This window comes from Acanthaster planci, linkage group LG12 (assembly GCF_054643075.1).
Source record: "Acanthaster planci isolate LZ-2023a linkage group LG12, COTS_SCS, whole genome shotgun sequence".
Lineage (NCBI taxonomy): Eukaryota > Metazoa > Echinodermata > Asteroidea > Valvatida > Acanthasteridae > Acanthaster > Acanthaster planci.
In genome coordinates this window covers 3,852,592-3,875,027 of record NC_141788.1, presented here as the reverse complement: position 1 = coordinate 3,875,027, position 22,436 = coordinate 3,852,592, and the positions used below count along the sequence as shown (strand labels likewise).

At 41.9% G+C, this 22,436-nt stretch overlaps 1 protein-coding gene across 2 annotated transcripts in view; it reads right to left on the bottom strand.

The window, feature by feature from the left end:
• Positions 1-13,963, bottom strand: part of LOC147797066 (uncharacterized) — a 73,941-nt gene extending 59,978 nt beyond the window's left edge. Inside the window, exon 1 of one of the 2 annotated variants that reach the window (XM_087144273.1) lies at positions 12,900-13,963. In XM_087144273.1, coding sequence (XP_087000399.1) covers positions 12,900-13,181 — 282 coding nt within the window. In that variant the 5' untranslated portion in view covers positions 13,182-13,963. The remainder of the gene's footprint in view (positions 1-12,899) is intronic. The other variant, XM_087144272.1, reaches the window with a different exon arrangement.
• Between the last annotated feature and the right edge of the window lie 8,473 nt (positions 13,964-22,436).

The window sequence follows — 22,436 nt, the reverse complement described above, 5'->3', positions numbered from 1 at the left end:
AACTGAATGGCAGAACGGGTCAAACACCGAGATGCGGTGCTTTTTCTAACAATCGCCCTGCTGGGTAAAAAGGAAAGGAACTCAACTGGAAGAGCCATCTTCGTCACTAGCGCCTAACCAATACAGACCGACACGTTATAGAGTCCCGGGAATTTAATCGGTTTGCAAAGAAGACTTGAACGTAGTACCGTAATTTAAAAGCGCAAGGGAAGCATGAAACAAGCCAATATCCAAAGTCCGGCGAAAAGGAAAGGGATTCTTTCGCTTTCACACTCAGTGATGGTCTGTCATTTTGGGCGGGCTTTTTTTTAGAAGGTCCTTTTATTTAATATACGTACCTACTTTACACACGAGCAGCGCTTAAGACCCTGCCTTCTTCAAGAGATCACAAATGTGAGGATTCGTGTCTTAATCAAAGCCATGTGGACCACAGACTTGCAATGCTATTGAATTAAAAATATTTTGAACCGGTGAATCCAACTGATGTTTTTCAGATGTGTCTGTCTTTCAGCGGGGCACGGAATATTGAGAAAATATTCAATCGTCAAACCCAGCACGGTTTGCACGCGGCGTGAGGCTGCATTCAAGTGTTCATCTTCATCTTTGGTAAAGCCAATCAGTGACCAGTGATTCTCACACTTTATAGTTGACGATATCGGCCTCGAGTAGAAGCACCCCCTCATCTGTTGAAAAGAGCCATGTTGGTCGAGAAGGTTCATTTTGTTGGTAGCGATGCGACCGCAACGCATGCATTTCATGGTCGTTCATGAACCAGCGAAGTTCAGTTCCGACCAAAGTAGCCACCGTTGCCAAGAAAATTGCGCCTTCTCTTGGTCCAGCTCGAGGCTCATACTGTTTAGATAGGATGTTTAAGTAACTCATGTATATCGCAATTGTGGCGTGACGACCCCATTCCGTCCCTTCCGAGGTATACCAGTTTTGTACAGGGGCCTTCATCTTATGTGAACCTGTTGCTTCAGGTTGCTAGGTCTATAAACGCCCATCCACCAAAATACTACGGACTGCTGCGATGTCGAACAAGACGTCTTTCACACCCATGGAAATAACGATGGCGGAAATCGTAGGCAGTGTCCGGTCTTTGGAGCTCCGCTCACGATTCGACTGGCCGCAAATGCCTTATTTGCAAACGGCGACGAGCTATGGCAAACTCCCGAGGCACTTCGTTGCGTTGACCAACGACATGGGCGTGCGCTCCCTACACGTACACGCGATACCCGCGCTCGTGCATGTCTCGAGTCTGAGGGATAATGCGGAACACATCGTATCTTGAGATAATTTACATGTCCTGTGCACGCAAACGTTGCAAGCAGGGTGCACTCAATTTAACAGTTCCCTTTATAGACTGAACATGTGACCATTCAAGGGCAATTAGAAAAGAGGAAAGGAGAGAATAATGACAGAAACGGCAAAAACAAGCACATCGAATGCGGCAACTGCTTTTGCTAACTCGCTCTACTGGCCGGCAATCCTCACGTCAATATTGCTTATCGGTTCTATTTCACTTCGGATCTGAATGAGCAGCCGAAACCAACGCGAGATAATTCTTCAGTTATTGTCAACCCCTGCCGAGGAGCAATGACCATCCGAAAGGTTACAGGTGACATCGTGAGGGTAGGTTTAACAACTCAACTGGGGAGACATCGCTATCCGTTTTCACCTGTCAAGTTATCTACCATTTATCGAATTCAAATCCAGCTGTCGGCTGGAGTAGTTTAACTTGCAGCAAAGTCCTAAATTGTACCAACGGAACGTCAAAGTACACTGTCAAATGCTAAAATGTCACAGAATAATACACTTACATTAGCACTAAATACATGATGCTACCTGCTTCTTGCACCTCATCTTACCAGTTACAAACTTAAGTAAAAGGAAAGTACGTTTTTCGGAGACCACAATGCAAAAACCGTGATGTTAATACACACCCTGGGACTTCACAAGACTGGGCGTAGTTCTCTGGTGGCAGCAAGCAGGGTGTTAAATTAAAATCAATTTCACATCACAGTTTTTGCAGTGCATAGGTGTTACTCTCATGTATACGGACCACAAAAGATCTTTGAAATATCTAGCTAATAGCTGAGGCTTTGCTTATTCCTACATGGGTACCAAGCAGCGGATAACTCAATTTGAACATAACCTCCGAGCTTTAGTATAAATCACCCGGAATCTTCAAGATCAGACATGGTTGGGATTTTAATAATAGCCTATCAGGGGATTTTAATACTTTTCAGGGTACTGAGTGCTTACACCTTGTGGTGGAATGTATTTCATCCAGACGTGGGGGCAATTCATCTGGCATTCTTGACTGCGATTTTAATAGAGCTTGTCAGAAATGAACCATCATCGGCGATGACGTCAGAGGAGATTGGTTCATTAGCTGTGGGCACCAAGGAAGATTGGACTATTTCACTGAGTCGAATCCAAATTGGTTCCTGCGGACGTCTCGAAAGGACCTCTTCAGATCGAAGTTCATCCTGGTAACTACAGTACCTTCCATTTTCGAGGTATGTTTTAAGAGTGTAATACCTCGAAAATGGCGACTTTCAATATATTAAGAAAGAACAAACAATGCGAGAGAGTTCTTTCACAGCGGTACCATCTCGACACGTGGGAATGTCCCTCGTCTTTTCTCATCCTCCCTTTCCGAACTGTTAAAATGAATGCGTTTGGGGGAATTCTTTCTAATTTCAAAGTCTAACACCAGATGTTCACATTTTTGCAAAACTTTGTCTTACTTGACTCTAGCTACGGACTTAACTTTTCACACAACTGAAATAAGTTTTAGTTCTATAACGCAAGCAGCCGAATTTAAAATTCATCCCAAAGTTGTATGACGCTTCGACCAGATGATGCTGATAGAATTCATTCGTTTCTTTGGAATTCATAGAAAAATCATTTCGAACAGCAGACATCTACTGCTGAAATTCTCACACTGAGTCTCTCATCAAAATCAATGAGTCGATATGCCATGTTCTTGGCTCGGCCCATTCAGTGACATTTCAACAAGCTGGCACCTATCTCAGTTGCTAATCATTTCTACAGCCCCGTAAGATTTATCGCCTTTCAAGGCTTCCAACGTCGCACAGAACACCTTCCCGGTGTTGTCGAAGTGGCAAACACAAGTACGCCTGTGCGTCAATAATAAATCTGTATATAGGCCTAGTTGTTGTTTTTTTCTGGATGTGCAAGTTTTCGTCACAAAAAGAAATCTTTGCAGCTTATTTCAAGGAAAGGGCACAGACAAGTTAGAACGCCCATGAGTACAGTATTGGCAGTCTTCGTGCGACCTGGTTGAATGCCCTGACATCGCAGTATATACACAGGGAGAAAGGCTATTTTATCAGTTGCCATTTTCCGCCGAGTGCACTCAAAGATGATGATAGCACGCGACGAGAGTTGTTTTTGGCCACAAGGCCCTTTTCGTCGACCGAAACACAAACAGCCTAAAGAGGGGTTACTTTCTAGAAAGTGAAGTCAAAAACAGTTTGGTAACACTTGAAACAAGCAACACCAGAACGCGTATTGTTTGTTGCAGCTGTAAATTTCTTATATATCTATTAAAAACAACTCCGATGTTTCGGCTTGAGTGTACGTATTACAATATATCAAGAATTGATTTCCTCTTGTTTAGCCTATGCGTTCCAGTGCACATTTTCATGCCTACAAAGAAAAAATTATATGCCATCGCTCAATACGGGCATTACGGTGAAGATAAAAACTGACTCAATTAATAGCGGTACAAATCTGAATTTTTTAATAAAAAGAAAACTACTCAGGTTTCAGGTTGAGTGACGTCTACCTCCTACGTAGGCCGGTTATTTAAATGGGTTAGGTATCATTCTTGCCGCTTAACCATTAACTATTAACGAATCACTTCCTGGTGACTCGAGTTAATTAAATTGAGTGAGTGTTTAAAGTATATTAAATGACAACCATAGAAATGCTAGGCGCCATCCATCGCCTACTGCGAGTGAGAAGAGATCTGATCACTGCAGTCGTCTGATGACAGTTCTTTGACCTTGTTTAAAAGCGTACAAACACCATTGAGAGCACGTCGTTGTGATACAAAGATCATTTAGCCTGACCTTTAATGTCAGTTTTTTTATTCAACAACATCCGGTTACTTGGCGTTTGACGTATGGTGAATTAAGTGTGCAGTGCTAAATTAAACACGAAGTCGAACACTGCCCCAGTGACCCTCACTAGTAAATATAATCACACAACCAATGTCTGCGCTCGGCCGACATGAACCTGTCGACCGAAATGTCCAACAAAGTACCCCAGTGGGTTGGCGTAATTTATGACAGCGCGAACAAAATGCACCCAAAACTGAGGAGCAAACACAAAGGGGCAGACCTCTGATCAAGATGAGCTCACACTTATCGGCAAAAAGGGGGTCCTAATTCCTATCGAGGCCGTGTGCTGGCTTGTGTAAAGAAGGTATTTTTTCCAAGGTTGAACAAGAACACACCAGCGTGCATGATTAGAGTTAAACCGCTCTTTTAATAGATACACAGAGGCATGTGATGCTGGCAAAAAAACAAAAAAAAAAAACCAAAAAAAAAACCCACGTTACCCAGGGAAATCAAAGCACTTCTCATGTCAATTAGACGAATGTCGCTAAATGAATTAAGGTAACTTTGCATTCAAAAAAGGGGTGATGTGACATCACTGATTTCTCTGTTTCCGTTGAATCTAAACAAACTGATACATACATGTTTGTATCTAGACAAGTATATATAGAAAGAGGGTTGCATGGCTGCATTCTTGCGCGTCAGTGCTTTTGTTCTACGGAGTATGCACAAAGGACGTTTCCCTGTGGAACAAAACGACTGCCCCGCAATATGGCTACCACGCAAAGCCTCCAACTGGTCTGAGTAAGCGCCTCCTTATTGCCAATGCAAGGGGAAAATATCCATGAAAAACACGTATTCATGAGTTACTTTGTTTCTGAACTTCGACTTGAATTGGCCAGGCAACGCCGCCTAAGGGAATCTGTCCACATCAGATTGGTGACAATTTGGTTTTTCTTTATCGACAAGAATTTTTGGTGGGCCATTTAGGGGTTAATGGGGTTATTTTTTGGGATCCAATGGTCAAAGAGGAAGGAGAAACATTTGCTAAAGTCAAATACTTTTTTTTCAATTAAATATCCCCACATTCATGTACCTAGTTTGGACAACCGTTATACTCATAATGGTCGGGGAAAATGCTCCTGTTTTTCCCACTTTCATGAATCTTTCGAGCTTGATTTGTGATGATCATTTCACGATCAACTGTTCCTCTTCATTTTCCCACGGTAATAACCTGACCCCACTTTGCCTGTGAAGCCGTCTTCCAGGGAGGAAAAATAGCGTGTGGACACATGCGAGTCCACACGACAATTTCTAACCTACATTCAATTACAATGTACATGTACATTATAATCGAATTTTCCTTGTACTATCCCTGCATACACACATGCACACAAACCACACTCACAAAATATTTACTAGTCCAAATGTACCCCCTTAAATAACGATAAATCTTTCTGAAACAAGCGTTTCTCCCGATATGACGAGCTGTGTAGCGTCAGGTGAATTTCCACAACATTGCCAACTACCACAACTACACTGACCTCCACATACCTGGTGAAACCTCACTTGTAGGGTCTCAGGGCGACTTAAGTTGTGACGGCCACTGCTCTGTACACCCCACCCCCGAAGAGCTTAGCCTGCACTGGGGGCCCAAGATGTTAACAATCAAAACACTAAGGCTGCGAAAACAGTTTTTTTAATCAACTTATTTCAACCCCACATACAGCAAGGGTAAAAAAAAACGTGGACCACGAAGTGGCAAACAATGGATGGCTGGTATGAATGGGCCGGCCCTGCGCGGACCTCATCGCTATTATGGACAATAAACTGTCTAAATTACATTGTGCTGGGGAAAACTGGATAGTACCAATTGATAGGACTTTTGCCGTTGAAGATTATCGGACCAACACGAAGGCCATTTTGTGGTTGAAACGACATACAGCTGAACATTCTATTGAGAGTGTATTATCGCACGCAGATAAAGCGATAAATGAGGGCAGACGAAAAAAATCATCCCCTATATCAACTTTAAGTTGTCAGAAATGCCCCACGCGGTATCCATTTCTCATTACATAGCTTTTTAAATTTCATTTCAAAACCTTCCCTGAATTTATAAGATAAATTCCAGGATGTTGTGGTAAAATGATTCACGGCAAATGTAAGCTCCACAAGGATAAATTCATGACATGAGACTAAAAAGTTACGGGCCAAATGTACGTTTTTCCACGTGCATTTTTAGACGAGACAATGTCCAACCGCAATAACGTAATTTCAGTTCCAGATTTGAAAAAAAAAATCCCTATAATTATTAATAATCAGTTATTGAAACAAGTCTTTGAAAGGACCGTTTAACCTATTTGAGTTATGAAGAATGAAACAGGAGGGCCGTTATTTGAAGTGGGTACATTTTCGGGAACACAAACTTTTTTTGACGTTGACCAAACAACGCCCTCCTCCGCTACACTTCAAATAGGCTTTTGCGTGAGTGCAGCATTGCCCATAAGTCGTACACTACCTTCGATTTGAACAAAGTACCAGGACGTCGATATGTTGAAAAAAAAAGGTGAAATTCTGTTCATTTTAGTTTCATTTTGAACACAAAACGTAAATGAGTCATCCATTACAACACTAATCCTCCTTTCCCGGAAATCTATTTTGAAAAGGAGCAAAGGTACATACAAAAGTTTGGGAAATTTTTCCTGTGAGAAAACAAAATAAAGCCTCGTCCGAATTATTTCGCTGCGGCTTGAAATTACACACGACTGTATGGGAACTGGCCGCGGCCACTTCCATAGACTCGTGTGTAATTGCAGGCAATAGTGATTCGGAAACGGCCTAAGTTTATCATTTCTGACCTGCGCGTACGAGGAAGATGCGTGCGCACCTTAATTTCTAGTCTGTCAGGGAGACCACCAATGACCACCTAGCGAACTGCGGCACATACCTAGTACCTGGAAATCTTTTCTTAGAAACATATTTTCTGCAATTGTCTACTCCTCCTAAATGTATAAAAACTACGTCTCTTTTTAGTTTTCTGCGTCGCAAAGCGCACGCCTGTAAAACGTGAACTTGCTCTTACTTTTATAACAGCGGATCCGGGGCCAACGGGGACCATGCAACACCAAAAAAGGAAGCAAAAGGTACTGTTTGACTTAAAATAACGTGAGAAAGACATATTTTGGTCTATCCTTCTAAAAGCGTACAAGAGAGCACTAAAATGTCGCCTCACCTCTAAGAAAAGTCACACGGGTTATATTAAAATCTCAAATAGCTCCCCCCGGAATATTTGTTCAAATTGTGAACCCGAAATTTGAATTGCAAAACATGTGGGAGAATGGGCTGCCAGGCCCGAGTGCTACTCACTTCAAGAGTGAATCACCAAAAAAGGGAAGTTTACGACTGCAAAATATTCAAAATTCTAGGAAAAGACTAAGTCTTGTGTTGAAATATCTATATCTAAAAAATGTACAATCATACATGTGGACAATCGTATAAGTACAAAACATAAAAAGGCACCTGAACACCGTTCAAAAAAGGCAAAACAAAAATTGAAATTAAGTTTGAACGCTACATAAAGAGACATTTTCAAAGAATCGATGCATTAGAAAATCACGAGATGCGGGCACTTTCTATTAGCTACCACGGAGCACGTGTCGATCAGTGTTGGATAGTGTCCAAGATAACTGCACATTTGGATCCAGAATTGAACAATTAATGTGTCTTGGGGAGTGATGCGACCATGTTTTTAAATGCAGGCTTCTTTGAATCCCGTGGCAATCTAAATAAATCCGATATGGTAACTTGGGCACAGATGTAAGCAGGTTCTCACCACACAATTCACTCCAAGAATAAAAAGGTACAACAATAATAGCTATTCGGCGAACGAAACCCTGACCTAGCACTCTACAAGCCTCCCTCGACCTGTTCACGTAATTAAATCCTATTCGGTCGCGAGGACCTGAATTGATGAAATAATTCATAAACGGAAGTCTACTACGTACGATACGATGTTTTACACAAAACAAAGCACACTTTAGCTGCATGACTCTTTGCCCGCTCACATACGCCCAAATTTTGCAATGAGCACTGAGCTATAAGAAAGGGGTTTGAAATTGGTCATGGTCTCAGGACAACTGCAATTATAATCTTCAGGATACCTGCGTTTTGATGGGCATAATAATTTTTTCCGGGAAAAGGGTTTAGGGCTCAAACACTGGGAATATTAAATTTCAGAGCCTGCGATGTTTGGAGGGAAAAGAATAATTCGTTTCATGTTGCAGGTCCCCGGCGCGCTTGAGGCAGAGAAGTATGCATTCTGCATGATGAAGACGACAGCAAAGAACATCTACGAGGTTGACGGCACATTAATACCGCTGACACTGTTATGGACACAGAGAACTTATTTTGTACGAGCCTGTCGAACTATATATAGCTGGCCTGAAGACATGTACAGCGGCAAATAAAAAAGATATTAAAACTTTAATTTACAATGAATAGAATATAGCCCCAATCGCGAGCTTACAAAAATGACATGCTTAATTAGTATCTTGTTTTATTTAATTGTTTTTTGCCCTGCTGGAGAAAAGCATATTTTCAGCAACAGGTCAACCGGCAAAGTGGCAATAAATCTGAAAGTGAACTGCTGTCGAACAACCTTTTTCTCGAATATTATGGGTTTTTCCCACTTGTCCTCCATTTTTTTGTAACGCAACGGGGTAAAAGTACGGGTTGGATCAAGATCAGGATCTACATGTATCTCTCCTTGTATGATTTCACTCTTGTTTTCCTAAAACAATATTAAACGTATGGCGAAAACTGTAAAAAAAAATTCTGTAAATTCACGGGAAATTACCCGGCAGCCAGGGGTGACGATTCCCCGTAAAATGTACATGCAAGCCCCGGTTAATGGTTTCCCGTAAACTTCCGTGAATTTGCCCTTCAATTTTCAATCACACTTACCGTACACGTTTTACGGGAAATCATTGGCAATCCGGGTGTATAAAGTAAATGGTTGGGAAATTTTTCACAGTGCAAGCTACAAAGATGATAAATATAATTGCAATATTATTGCAATAATATTGTGAGTAGTCACAGTAAAATTTCAACAGGCAGGAAAACTGTAAGCTTTGCATGGAGTTTGAATGCAATTTATGGTTCATGATCTGTAATATTGCATTCGCCTTGAGTTACTCCCTTAGGCAGTGTTCCTATCTCGTGAAAACGGATTCGCATTCAGCCATTTTGCATCTTGTTTGCTTTGCTTCTCTGATTTAGAGACTTCCCTTTGATGGTGCCTTTGTTTGGGCCTGGTTCTCATGTTCACAATTACTCATGTTCATCAAATGAATCGTTGCAACAGATGAAACTGTTAAGATTCAGTTGATGTGATTACGAGAGCTTTACAATATAGGCCTCGTGTTACACAGCAATCATCAAGGAATATAAGAACAATAATCCTCATGTAAAAAACAACCACTAGAGACCTAAAACTTTCGAAATCCGTGAGAATCGGGATAATTTTGACGGATTGCCGAAAAATACTGGACAGCAAACTCTAAACTTTGCGCCCTTTCAACAGTTCGATACACTACTTTGCTGCACATTTCTCACACAGAGACCTCGATGGATTCAGGAAGATTTCTGGCAAAAAATACCTCAGGAATCTGGGTACAAACCCAATATCAACGCAATAAACACTAACCAACTCATTAATGATAAAAAATACAAGATGGGGGGCACTTACATTCACATCCAGGTATCACATTCATAACATTCTTTGGGGTTTTTCGGTAAGAAAAAGATCGCCACGTGGACATAGTTCAATCAAATCCTACAGCTCTCAAATATCCATATGGACTGAACCGATTTTGTGTAAACATGCAGCCTAATTAAAAAAAACAGCGTAAGCAATTAACCAACAACATGGGGATGGATTACGTGGGCGTATATGTTCATTCCAGAGGAGAGGTATTGACTTTTTCCGCTCTGGGATGCATAAGGGTAAGACAAGGATATTTATTGTTAATGCATTCACGCGTACACATTTTCAGGACTTGTAAACATTATGCTTGATGGGGATTCCCAACCTTTCACATTCTCGAGAGATCGAGCAAATTAAAAGTGCAAAGAAAATGGAGGATTCGTGACTGTCGGGGTAACTCAAAACAGACATCAGTCACGGTTTCGAGTGAATGTGGTAACGGCACGTCTAACTCTACGTGGGATTGACGGTTATATCATAATGGCGAGACGTTTTCTCGTGAAATATCTGACCAAGGGCCCATTTGTGATTTCCTGCAAATTAGGGTCGGGCGAAAAATGCGTGTTTCAAATTTAACATGCTCACCGCGTGTAATAATATGATTGAACGTCTACGGTCAGCCACATACAAGCCTGACATTACATGAGAAACCGCAGCCCCCGGAAAACGTAAAAATTATGATACAGAAATGAAGCTGAGCTCTTGAATCATTTGAAATTACAATCAATCTCGGAGGCCGTCAACCCACCACAACGGCCAGCAATGCAGCGTGGCCAGCCGTGTTATTGCGGTGCAGCTTCGGTGCGATAAATTCTTTGCCATGGCGTGCAAAAACACGCGTCGGAAGATGTTCTTCTCGTGTTTCAAGGACAACCGGACTACACAGGGGTGGTACAGAGATAGAAACAGGTTTGCATGCCGATTCTGTTTTTCGGACGATGGGAGGCTCTTGCCTTGTGTCGAGAGGCTCTGCAGGCTGAAAGACGGGAATCTAACGAAATCATACATGAACAAGTAATCAATGCAAGTAGAAGACTTGTGGACTCTTATGAGTATTGATTTCATCATATTAGAATTTCCGAGGCATGTAGGCATGACCCGGCTGTCAATTTTCAGACTTTTCTGTGGGATTTCTCTGTGATGATTTAGTTGATGCATGTATAAGCACAGAACTATGTCTCCATGATGTAATGTATTCCACGATCTTGGCGTACTTAATCTGAATCAATCAACAGAGCGTTACTGGCTCTCAGTCAAGAAACGGCTTGAAAATCATGAATGATCACAAGGATCCAACATAATTGAGGGAATGTAACGACATATTCTAAATCCAAGCGCTGTCTCTCCCCTGAACCTGTATGAGTCAAGGTCTCCGTGAATTACCCCATATCGCAAAGACAAAATGGGGGTAGCATTTGGCTTTTGTCGGTAAGAAATCGAATTGTTAACCAAAACAGCAAAATAGACGCACAGCTTTTCAAGTTTTTTGCCTAACGTCGGGAACCAGGTGAACGCCTAAATGTTGGGCAAACAGATCATCCAACCGTGTTGATTCTCTCCTGAAGTATGAGCAAACTCGTCTCATGTACCCAACGGTTGTGGAAAATGTTATTTGTACTATCAGTTTGTAACCCAGCGTTTTGATATTTTTGGCCAACAGTTAAATGTTTCACCTGGTCCCCAACGTTGGGGGAAAAAAGCCTAGCGTTCTTTACAGTTTCATCGACGAGCAAACCTTCCATGTACAAACAGGCCTAATTTCCCTTTGCAGGACGTTGTATGTACTTTACACATTCGATTTTCTTTTGTTCCAAGCTCGAACGCCCTGTAAGCATTACAATGACGGCCAATACACGAAAAGCTGCTGTCAGAATTGCACAGCTACTTTACTATGCATAATTTTGAACGCAGGCGTTATTTCATGGATGTATAGGTCTTTCACACTCAGTGACTGAAGTTTACATGTCATTGCACCGACCGATTTTTCCTCCAGTTTCACTGTTTTTCTTTTTTAAAACTACATGTATGTGCATTCAATGTGTTAATCAATCATTAACTCATTATTTGTAAACAGAGGAGAAATGTTGGTCAACATAACCCACATTCCTACACAGAAAATCGCTTCCAACATGACCTAGAGTTACTTCACTTGATGAATCTTATCTTGGTTCTATTTATGTGACTATTGTTCCCATAAATAGTATGTGTGGGGCTTAAAGTAAACAAAACGCGATTGATAGAATTCTTCAACATGGCTCTGAATAGATTTCTCCACAGGCCTTTCATGCCATCCACGTGCATCGCAATTATGCACTAACAGAACCGGCTAGAGCATAAAATTACTGCAGGCAATATGACACACGGGTACGTGGTTGAGCACGCTAAAAAGTTAAGCCGATCGAGTGACATGTTTACGATTTAGAAATCGTCAAGTATTTCCACACGGCGTACAACGATTCCGAATGAAAGTGCTATCGTGCAGTGTCACGATGGCTGGTGCGTGCAATATTAAAATGGTATCTGCCAAAGAATTACAAAAATACGGTAATAGGATTTTTTTTCATAAAAGCAGGCATGTAGGAGAACACAATATACATGTACTCATCTGTGCGTTTCAACACAGGCACGCATGAGTGATTCTCACAATGCTGTGAATTATCGTTGCCATAGAATTGGCTAAATATTATGATAGAAGCGGCATTCCTGTGTGACCTTGCGCGACGCCGAATACAATATAAAGTGTTGCCACCCACTAAAGCCCAGATGCCAGCCCAAATCTATGTCCAGCTCCGGCATATTTGCCAACCCCCTCACCAAAATTACGTCCTTAAGCAGTTAAGTGCCCATTTAATTCCTACCGTATAAAATGCCGGACATGCACTTTGTTGCCTAATACATTGACCACAGATCTCAGGCCCAAACTCCAACTTATGATTGACTTCAAGTAATGCATGGCTAAGTTGCCCCAATTAGGCCTAAGTCAATCAGATGGGTTAATTGTTTCAATAATCAGTATCATTAACTGTCAAGTAATGCTTGCCTACCTCCTCCTCTTCTAATTCCGTGGGGTGTACCATCGTCTCTGAATGGCCGTAGGTTGGTCCGATGCTGACCCGTCTGACCGATCCCAACCGGAACAGATGTTTGGGGGGCTTGGGAGCGGGTTCGCTCCGCCGTCGCTCCGGTAGCGGCCCGGAGATAATGCACAAGCCGCCCAAGCCGGTCGGCATGGCCGCACCGGTGGCTCCCACGGCGTACATGCTGCCGCGTCGGCTATTACACCTGTGCCACGACGGGTCAAAATCGAAGGTGTCCGTCACAGACATGTGCACGTGGAAATGGTCACCAGCATAGACTGCACGACGCAAAATTGACACCTCTGTGAAGTGCTCTGTTATCCAAGAAGAAGATTGGTAGTCCAATCTGGCAGGACAGTTTCTCTCTAGTTATAGCAGTGTGTCGAATTCATGTGTACTACGCAGGGTCCATGTTCCTGGTTCAGGGATACTGTTGTATCCACAGCGAAATCTCGCTATCTCCCTAAAAACAAAGTGCACTCGGCACATTGAAATGGTAAACAGTGTGTCACGAGCACTGTGTAGGATTGCTATGGCGATTTCGTGCGGAAACTCTTCACCACCTGCCTGGTCGGCTGTGGCACGTGCGGACGCAATTCCTGCGCAGGCTGTCTCAGTGACTTGAAGGATCACACCAGTTAACAGTCTCGTGCAGACCAGCAATAGCAGGAGTAGATTCCAATCCCCGCGAGTCATCGAGTGAATAATCACTATACTACTGGAGTCTTATCTGCAACTGTACTGGCGCATGAACCCAGATTCTATGCAGGTTGCACGCGTGAGTGTGCCTAGCCTGAGCGTGTGTCATAATAGCCCTAACCGCAGACAAGCCAGCCTTTGCCGGCCGACTGTTGTATTCCAATACCCCCTCACGATCCATTGCTATCATAAGGGATAATATTACCTGCTGTATTCAACAGGCCCGCGACGTGACAAAAGTTCTGCACTTGTACAGTAATACAAAAAGTAGGATTTTGCTGCACTTTTTCACACAGACGGCTGTTTAAGCATATGTGTGCTCACTAGGCAGAATGGGCAGATCAAGTGACACCCCTCACCATGGGCGTAAATCCCGGGGAGGTATGTATCGGCGCTATTGAATCATCCCCCCACTTATCTGTGGTGAGCAAAAAAATTAAAAGCGGATTGTGGAGAAGTTTTCAGTCTTCAAACGACTAAAATGCATTCAATATTGCTCAAAAAGGCAAACAGGCCATAAATATGCCATTGAGAATACAAATTACAAATGTACATCAATACTTTGAACATCGATCTCCACATACAGTCATATGGTGTCACCCCCCTTTCAAATTTTCATGGCCTGGCAAGTCATCCACCCCCCTTTCCCCATCCGCGATCCTTCCCCCCCCCCGATTTCCGGCACAAATTTACGCCACTGCCCCTAATATTGTTTTGTGGTTGTGTATGACGTCATAACTTCTGAATCATCACTGTGTCTACAAGACACGGCAGTTAAATCACGGAGCCATTCCAAGGAGAAATCACAACATTAGAGGAAAATTGTACCTCCGACAGAAGTTACATGGCTTTATAATTCCCTTTAATTGCCCAGTCGATGACGTTACGACTTCCAAATCCCACATTCTTGGCCATGTTGTCTTATTGAATTTTATTTTTTTTTACAAGTTATTTTACAGTAAACTACTTACATGTCTTTCGACTGTCTCTAGAGCGCAACCTTTCTAGTGAGACCTCACGCCGCCCCCTGGAGTGTTGCATAACTCCAGCAGCCAACTCGATGAATCTCTCTAAAATTGCGAGTAAAGGTTTTTTTTTATGCTATACGCCTCTCCGTTGCACCCACAATCGAAAGAAAATTCCCCGGTAATTATCACAAGTCAACAAAATCAGCATGAACACACTTTTCGTTTGGGTTTAAATTTCCGTAATTGTCAAGTTTTGACCTTTTGAAAGTGCAGGTAAATTCGTGTCATCGCGTCATGGTAAAGGAAGTATATTATATCAGGCTACTCAGCTGCCATTTTAGACAGTTGAATCACTCCATCAGGTTGTAAGAAGAATGCAGACCAAGATCAAACACAGTCTATGGATTTCTTCTTGTCTCTTGCAAAAATCGGAAAATAAAGAATGATGCTTCTCAAATTCATTTAAACTAAATGGGTGTTCCCCATGTATTTTTTTGCACATTACGGAAGCATTAACTTCTGCCTTCTGCACAAAAGTCTTGGGAGTCAGGTTGGTGTATAGTGGTTCTTTCCTCGCCCTTCACCTCTGCGGCCTAGGTTCGATTCCCGTCTCAGTCCACATGTGGATTCGGTTTTCGGTCCCTGCCTGATTCCGTGGGGGTTTTCCTCCCACCTCTAAAACTGTAAGGGCTTCTCGTTGTCTCTTCTCTTCGTGTTTCTTCAGGTTTGCGAGCTGCTGTGCATAGGGTGCTCAGTTGAGGAATCCTTGATATCATAAGTAAGCAAAGAAATCGTAATAAAACGCTTGGAATTTAATCATGCGGCTAACGTTGTAGAGGAAGTTTGGCGAGCAGCAAATACTTATGTGACGTACAGAAACCGAACTTGGCCAACGAAATGGGTCAAGTTCGTCGGGTCCTTAGTGAGCATTTTTTTTCCTGACTCACCTGCTTATCTTATGTTAGGCTTACTAAGCTCTGGTCCTAATAACTCATAAATCATGCAACTCGAGCCTCTAGACGTGATTGGGCAACCGACACAACACAACATCCTCGTACATGTATTAATGCTTCCGCCCTTTCGCTGATGTAAACTTCCGGAGTAGACTCCCATGTGGCGTCTCGATGTAGGAACCCTTTTCAGAGACTCAAGTACTAGACTGATAAACAGTGGTGAGATTTTTGTGGACATGTCCAAAACAATAAGCAAAGAAAAAGGAGGCCATTTGATATTTTAATGGGCGGTACTGTTTTGTTCATTTGAAGATGCTCGTTCCATTGATTTTGTTAACAATTTAAAAATATTCTTGATTGATGAGTGGGTTTTAAAACCGTGAAGTAATAAAATAGCAACAAAAAATTTGTGGAACATGGCTCGGATGATAAAGATATAACAATGGGACACACTCTTTAGAATAGACCGTGTATTTTATTTAGATAGTTGAATGATAATACATGTTCGAATTCGCTGGAAGTTTATTTTGATTAAAAGAACGTGACTGGAGTATCCGATCATGTCTGCATATCGTCCGTGATTATTTACAGAAGTTAAGTTTATCTTTGACAATACGGGCGTTTCACAGTAGTGCGCCTCCAAGAGTTTGCGACGCGTTGACCGATCATAGTACGCGAAACCTGTCGACCCAATGCCCATTTGGAAAGGGTCGACAGATTTCGCACGTTGTAATTGGCCAACGCGTTGCAGACTCTTGGAGGCGCCCTTTTGTGAATAGCCCGTATTTAAATGTCAAATTTTGTCGAATCCCTTTCAGCAGTGGAAATAAAACGGACTGTATGTGTATGACTTAAGCCGATGTTACCTTGTGAGAACTTGCTTCAAGGCTTTACATTTCTCTTTTGTTAAGAGTTGTTCTTTTTATGAAAACGAAATTGTTGTTGTTGTTGTTGTTGTTGTTTTGATGTTACACTCTGTTCTATGGTTCGCCATTTCTTAAAGCTAAAAAAAGCGTCACATTGACTTGAATTCATGAAGAAGTGTCAAATGTAGTGACTCAGATGACAAGAGGAACACTACGAACTTCGGCGGGCAAAGCTGAAAGGAAGAGAGATCATCAAAAAGTAAACTTTCCAAGCGACCGATTCTGTCAACTGAAAACAATCCTATTGTGTTGGCATACCAGATTCCCACAACTACAAAAAGCTTTTCGGGTCGATTTGCGTTTATCTTCTAATCCATCTGTGACGTGCAACGGTGCATTCTTTACCAGATGACCTCGAAGCGGCTGGCGGCACAGGAGGCACAATTTGTCAATATTCGCCACGGGTGGCGAGCACCAAGTGAGACAGTTTTTTAATCGGTGAGGTGGGGCTCATTGGGAGACCGGTCCTGAGGTCACATTCCTGTTGGCATCGGCCAAACCAATACATGTTTCCTGGCTCTACAACCCATCAGGAATATTTCAAAGGCTAAACATTATTTTGCAGTCACTACGAGGAGGGGGTGGAATTGGGAACCATTCCAAACAGGGCCAGTTTAGAGGGTCTATGCTGTGAATTTTCATAGACACACTTTTTATGTTTCTTTATACTTTTTAAAAAATAAAACACTAAATTGATATCCTTTTGAGATTATGTGGATTGAAAAGTGTCTTTTTAAACATCTAAAAAAAGCTTTTCTAGACAACTGAGGGCGCTGCTGTCATGACGTCAGTAAGGGAATGCATGCGATGTTCAGTTATATGCTTTTTCGTTCCATTTGTGCATAAAAACCATTTCCGAGAAAGGGTTACTTATTGGTTGATTGCCATAACAGCATTTTAAAACTCAGATTTGAGTTATAGCTACTATTCATCCGCTTAAAATCCAGTGTGAAGTAATAAGGGAAAGAGGTTCAACCCCTTATTAGACCAGTGCCCCGTACCCTGTCATAAAATGAACAAGCTAAGCCCATTTTAGAGTCAGTGCTTCAGGTCTCACAGGATCGTGCCCAACGAATCCGAGGAGATTCCTCAACCGCAGTGGCGCCATGCTCGCACGCGCGTACATTTGGCGAGGCACGGCATCTGATTTATCGAAGACATATGCAACGCGCGCGTACTACCTGTCCACGAGAGTGATGCCAATCGCAGTAACAGTTTCTCAACTGCTCGCCAAATTACACCAAAGCAAGTTTCTCAGTAATCTTACAGACACTGAATCTAGAACTCAAGCCAACATGCATCGACGTTATGCTTGATCAGTGGAGCATCAAGCGAGGGAAATTGACACGTTACCACTTTTAATTTTCATTTAAAATAATTTATTTATTTATTTATTTGCAATATGGGTGATTCACAATAGAGCGTCTCTAAAAATTTGCAACGCGTTGGCCAATCACAATCAGCGAAATCTCTCAACCCTTTCCACATGCGCATTGGGTCGACAGATTTCGCGCATTGTGACTGGCCAACGCGTTGCTAACTCTTGGAAACGCTCTCTTGTGAATCGCCCGTATTGTATGCATTTTTTTTTTAATTTTAAATTGATATCAGACACATCTTCCCGTCATTAAAAATGCTAACACTTCAATATTAAACGGTACTTGCACCTTACTGTGGAGGGAGGGCGCTTTTACGGATGGTTAAAGGGCTCAAATATAGTAAAATAAATAAATAAAATGAAAAGTAAAAACCATCCCTGTCACAAACAGGCCATGCTGAGCCAAGGATCCATAACAGAAATGAACTTTAACTGCCATTAAATGGGGAAAAATTCATACAAGGAAGTTTTCCACGAGTTACCGGTGCTTTCCCAGGATGAATTACTATTCCACCTAGCTGAAATTTAAGTGGACGTATTGTCTACTTCCTGCCGTACGCGTACAACGAGAATTTTTTTTTCAGTTATTTGATAAGGAATAATGAATGCAGACTGAATTAACCAATCCGCTTTTAAGTGCATTCAGTAATTATTAACACAGCATCAGCGTGGAATATGAAATTCTGACAAGCCCATTTCTACCCATGCTTGTGCAAATGGACGAAGACAGGTAATTTGAGGACTGCCGGCCGAATCAGTTTGCAGAAGGAAAGTAATACCGTCAAAGAAATATAAGTCCTTCAAACAATAAACTGTAAAAAATGGACCAAACTACCATGCAGCAATAAAACTTCCTCCTTGCGAAGTGATGTTCTTTTAAAAGGCATTTGATGAATACTAGTACTGCGCTCTGAGGCTAAGCCCTAATTTCTAGGCTTAAATAACAGAGACTTTTTTAAAGAATTAATCCTAACTACAAGTTCTGTCACGAACCACTGCCCCAAGTGATGGCACAGGCACTGTACCAGAGTATGTACAAAATGTAAGGCCTTTGATTTTTGTTTTCTGAACAATAGCTGGTACGTCTCTTGGGTAACGACTTGATTTGTATGCGCAGTGAATTACTGACTGTGACAACAGATTCGCAGGTAGGTGGCGCTGTTGACGGCTGGAGCCGGTTCCATGTTTTCTCTGAGTAGAGTAGTGAACCGTGGTTTGGCTTCATACGTGTGATTGCATACATAGCTCCGAGTAGGGCAGCACGTCTTCTGAGTGCTTCAACATAAAATCGCCACTTGCCAGACACTCTCCCCCCTCTCTCTCTTCATGTATGTTCATGCCGCTCATTACCAAAGTGCGCCTGTGCAAGATTTGCACTTAATGGCACAGCAACAGGCTATGCCTGCTTTCGCGAGCTCTGATCGCAAAATGACGCGCCATCTTTGTTAATGAATTTCCAGCAAACGGAGCATAAATAATGAAATTTTTGATTGAAAATTTAATGAAAATTTCGGTAATCAAAAATGGATACAAAATGGCTTTGAATTTTCGTGCACGGTACGATTTGGGGGGTGAGTCAAAGTGACCTAATTATTGAACAATTTATTCGGCGGATTCAAAATAAATGCCTGCAATCAATGCATTAATTTTTATCTTTAATTTGGTGCTCGATTTTTGTCTCAGAAAACTTATTTTCTATTAAAAATTAGTTGATGAATTTAGTGCACAATTTTGTAATTTTGATTTTTTCGTTGTTGGAACGGGTCCGTAAAATCCATTTTTTATACTGTTCTGAGATTTACCGTTTTAAATCTTACTAATGGAGGAAAACTGTGTGTTGTTCCTGGTGTTGAGGTTAGATCCTCCCAAAATATATTTATGCTTCTACACTTTGGTATTTTACGAGGTCAGTCGTTGAAAAATCCACGCTACAACGTCTTCCGCTTGCACCGTTGTTGTCTGCATGAAAATGAAGTGCGCATGCGTGCTCGAAATGAACGTTGTCTGTATTGGGCATATCATGATCATGCGTGCCTTCAATACAAATTTGAAAGGTGGTGGGTGTTGGAAGCCATTAGTAGGAACCTGGAGCATTACGGAAAGCAAATATTGCACGGATAATGTGCCTATGTAGGGATGAATTTGGAAAGTCCCTTCTTTATTAATTACCCAAATTTATTAAAGTTGTATTGAAGGCACTTCATTATAACTTATTGAAGAAATGAAATACTCTTCACTTACTTGATTAGAATATCCCTTGATTAACATTTTGTACATTATTGACATTTATATATTATTGAAACCAAGATTATTGGCATCCCATGAAGAAAACTGATTGTTCAAGGCATGTTATCCGAAGTTCTTCTTTGAGGCTGTTTATCCAGTCAAAGTAAACTAATTAATTTTTTTATAAAACACTTGAAACTGAGCACACCATCCGTTACTGTATTTAACTTGTTAATACACGAAAATGACCGGGAGGTTCCAGAAATGCTATATTAAGCATTGCACATTAACAGAAATCACAACTTATTATTATTGTCATGAACCTTACATATTTTAAGTTAAAAAGAAATTTATTAAAAGATATTACATTTAAACCATAAAAATTATGTTTTAGTCTTGGTGTCGATTAACTATGGCTTTCACTAAAAAGAATTACGTCTCTTTGGTTTCCATTCTCGAGTACATTCGCGGATGCCACATGCACCCGCAGTACTTCATAACAAACGACTGAACGCGCGACTAGAATACCCGGGGAGGAAATTACAGCAGATGGCCTCAGTAAATTACCTTCTGGTGACAAGGCGTAGTTATCTTTACGCTTAACGACATTACTTTTCCCTGGAGCTGTTTATGAGAAGGTTCTAGTGAAATAAAAAGTGCGCCCTCGTGTGCCCTTGAGCACCCCCGCGGCACTTTATCTTCTCGCAAGTGTCCGCTGAGGGCGCTGGTTGTCACAAACGATCCTCAACAACACGAACAAGACTAATACGACAAAGTTGTTAGTCGGCATTTGTGCAAATTAAGTGATCCATTTCAAGGTCTTTTTACGTTCTGTTAGATAGTGTCCACACTGAAGAGAGGATCGGCTGTTCACGAATGAGCCCAAGTTTGGGCGGCCTGTTCTTGACTCAGGTTTCTTGTTCTCGCGCTCAAACGGCGAGAACACGTTAAGAACACTGCTCTCGGAACAGGATCACACACCACCTCCTTGTTTGGGGTTGTAAAGGAACGCACGGAAAAACTATTGTAAACAGCTGCAAAAACTATTAAACGAGCTGGCTTACAAAGCTAGAGACGTTCATCATTTTCCATTACACGGAAATGAATGTTTCTTTTTATTTAATTTTAAGTAGAAAATTTTTTTTTGCCCAGTATGCTGCTGTTGGTTGCCACTAACTACCAACGACATCCGGTTGCACGTACCAGCGTTCGAGCGGCCGACCCACAAACAACAAATCGAGCTGTTCGTGAACATAAGAGAACAAGCCGGCCGAACACTGCCTCTGCGTACACGAGCCCTTGAAGCTGTGCATTCACCCCGGAACGGTCGGGCGCCCTCTTTTGGGACTGATTTTTTTTAAATAGGGCGACACGTTGTAAGAGGCTTGATACAGACTGTTCCTCTGCTACTACACAAGCCCAGTTTTTGTCACTTCGTGGTTGGCAAAGCTATGGCTTGCCATGAGTAATACAAAAAATGCGCTACATCTCATGCAAATAGCCACACACCAAATGATGAATAGTTAGACTTCTAAATACAAGATGGAAATGCCTCCCTTATCAACACCGTGATGAAGTGAATGTGCGTTTTGAGGCAAACGTTGTTGTCATCCAAGGACGAACTTTGTGCAAACACCAATACAAAATGATGGTCAATGTTTATTAAAAGAAGGTCTAGTGACAGTGATTACTGCTAGATGTGGCCTGCATAGGTCATGTGATACTTCGGGCATGCGCGTTTGTACATGTATATATTTTGGCGCGCATGTCTGACGTTCCAGAATCGAGATTTAACAAACCAAATTCACATCCTACGCTGTGACAGTAGCTGAGGTAGTCTGCTGTATTGTAGGCCTTCTTTACGGGAATGTGCTCTAAAGAGACAAGATCATCACCTTGATTGACTTACGAGCTATTTATCGGTATACGAACCTATTTATAGTTCAGTTCATATTTTTTTCAATTTATCTTTTTATTGAGTTAAATTGTTAAAACTTTCATCAAACTGAAATAATTAGAGAGGTCTCCAAAACAGAGAGTACAGTAGTGATAAAGAGGCTGATATAGGCCTACGTATACCGCTGTGTCGACTTCCCGTCTTTGTTTTTCTTATTTGATTCAACACGGCTAAATTGCGACGACAAACTTCTGCCGACGCGAGCTCAATACAGGCGATTCACAATAGTGCGCTTCCAAGAGTTTGCAACACGTCGGCCGATTATAACGCGCAAAGTCTGTCGACCCTTTCCAAACGCGCACCGGGTCGACAAATTTCGCACGTCGTGATGGGCCAATGCATAGCAAACTCTTGGAGGCGCACTATTGTGAAGCGCCCGTATTGTTGGGTTCATAGT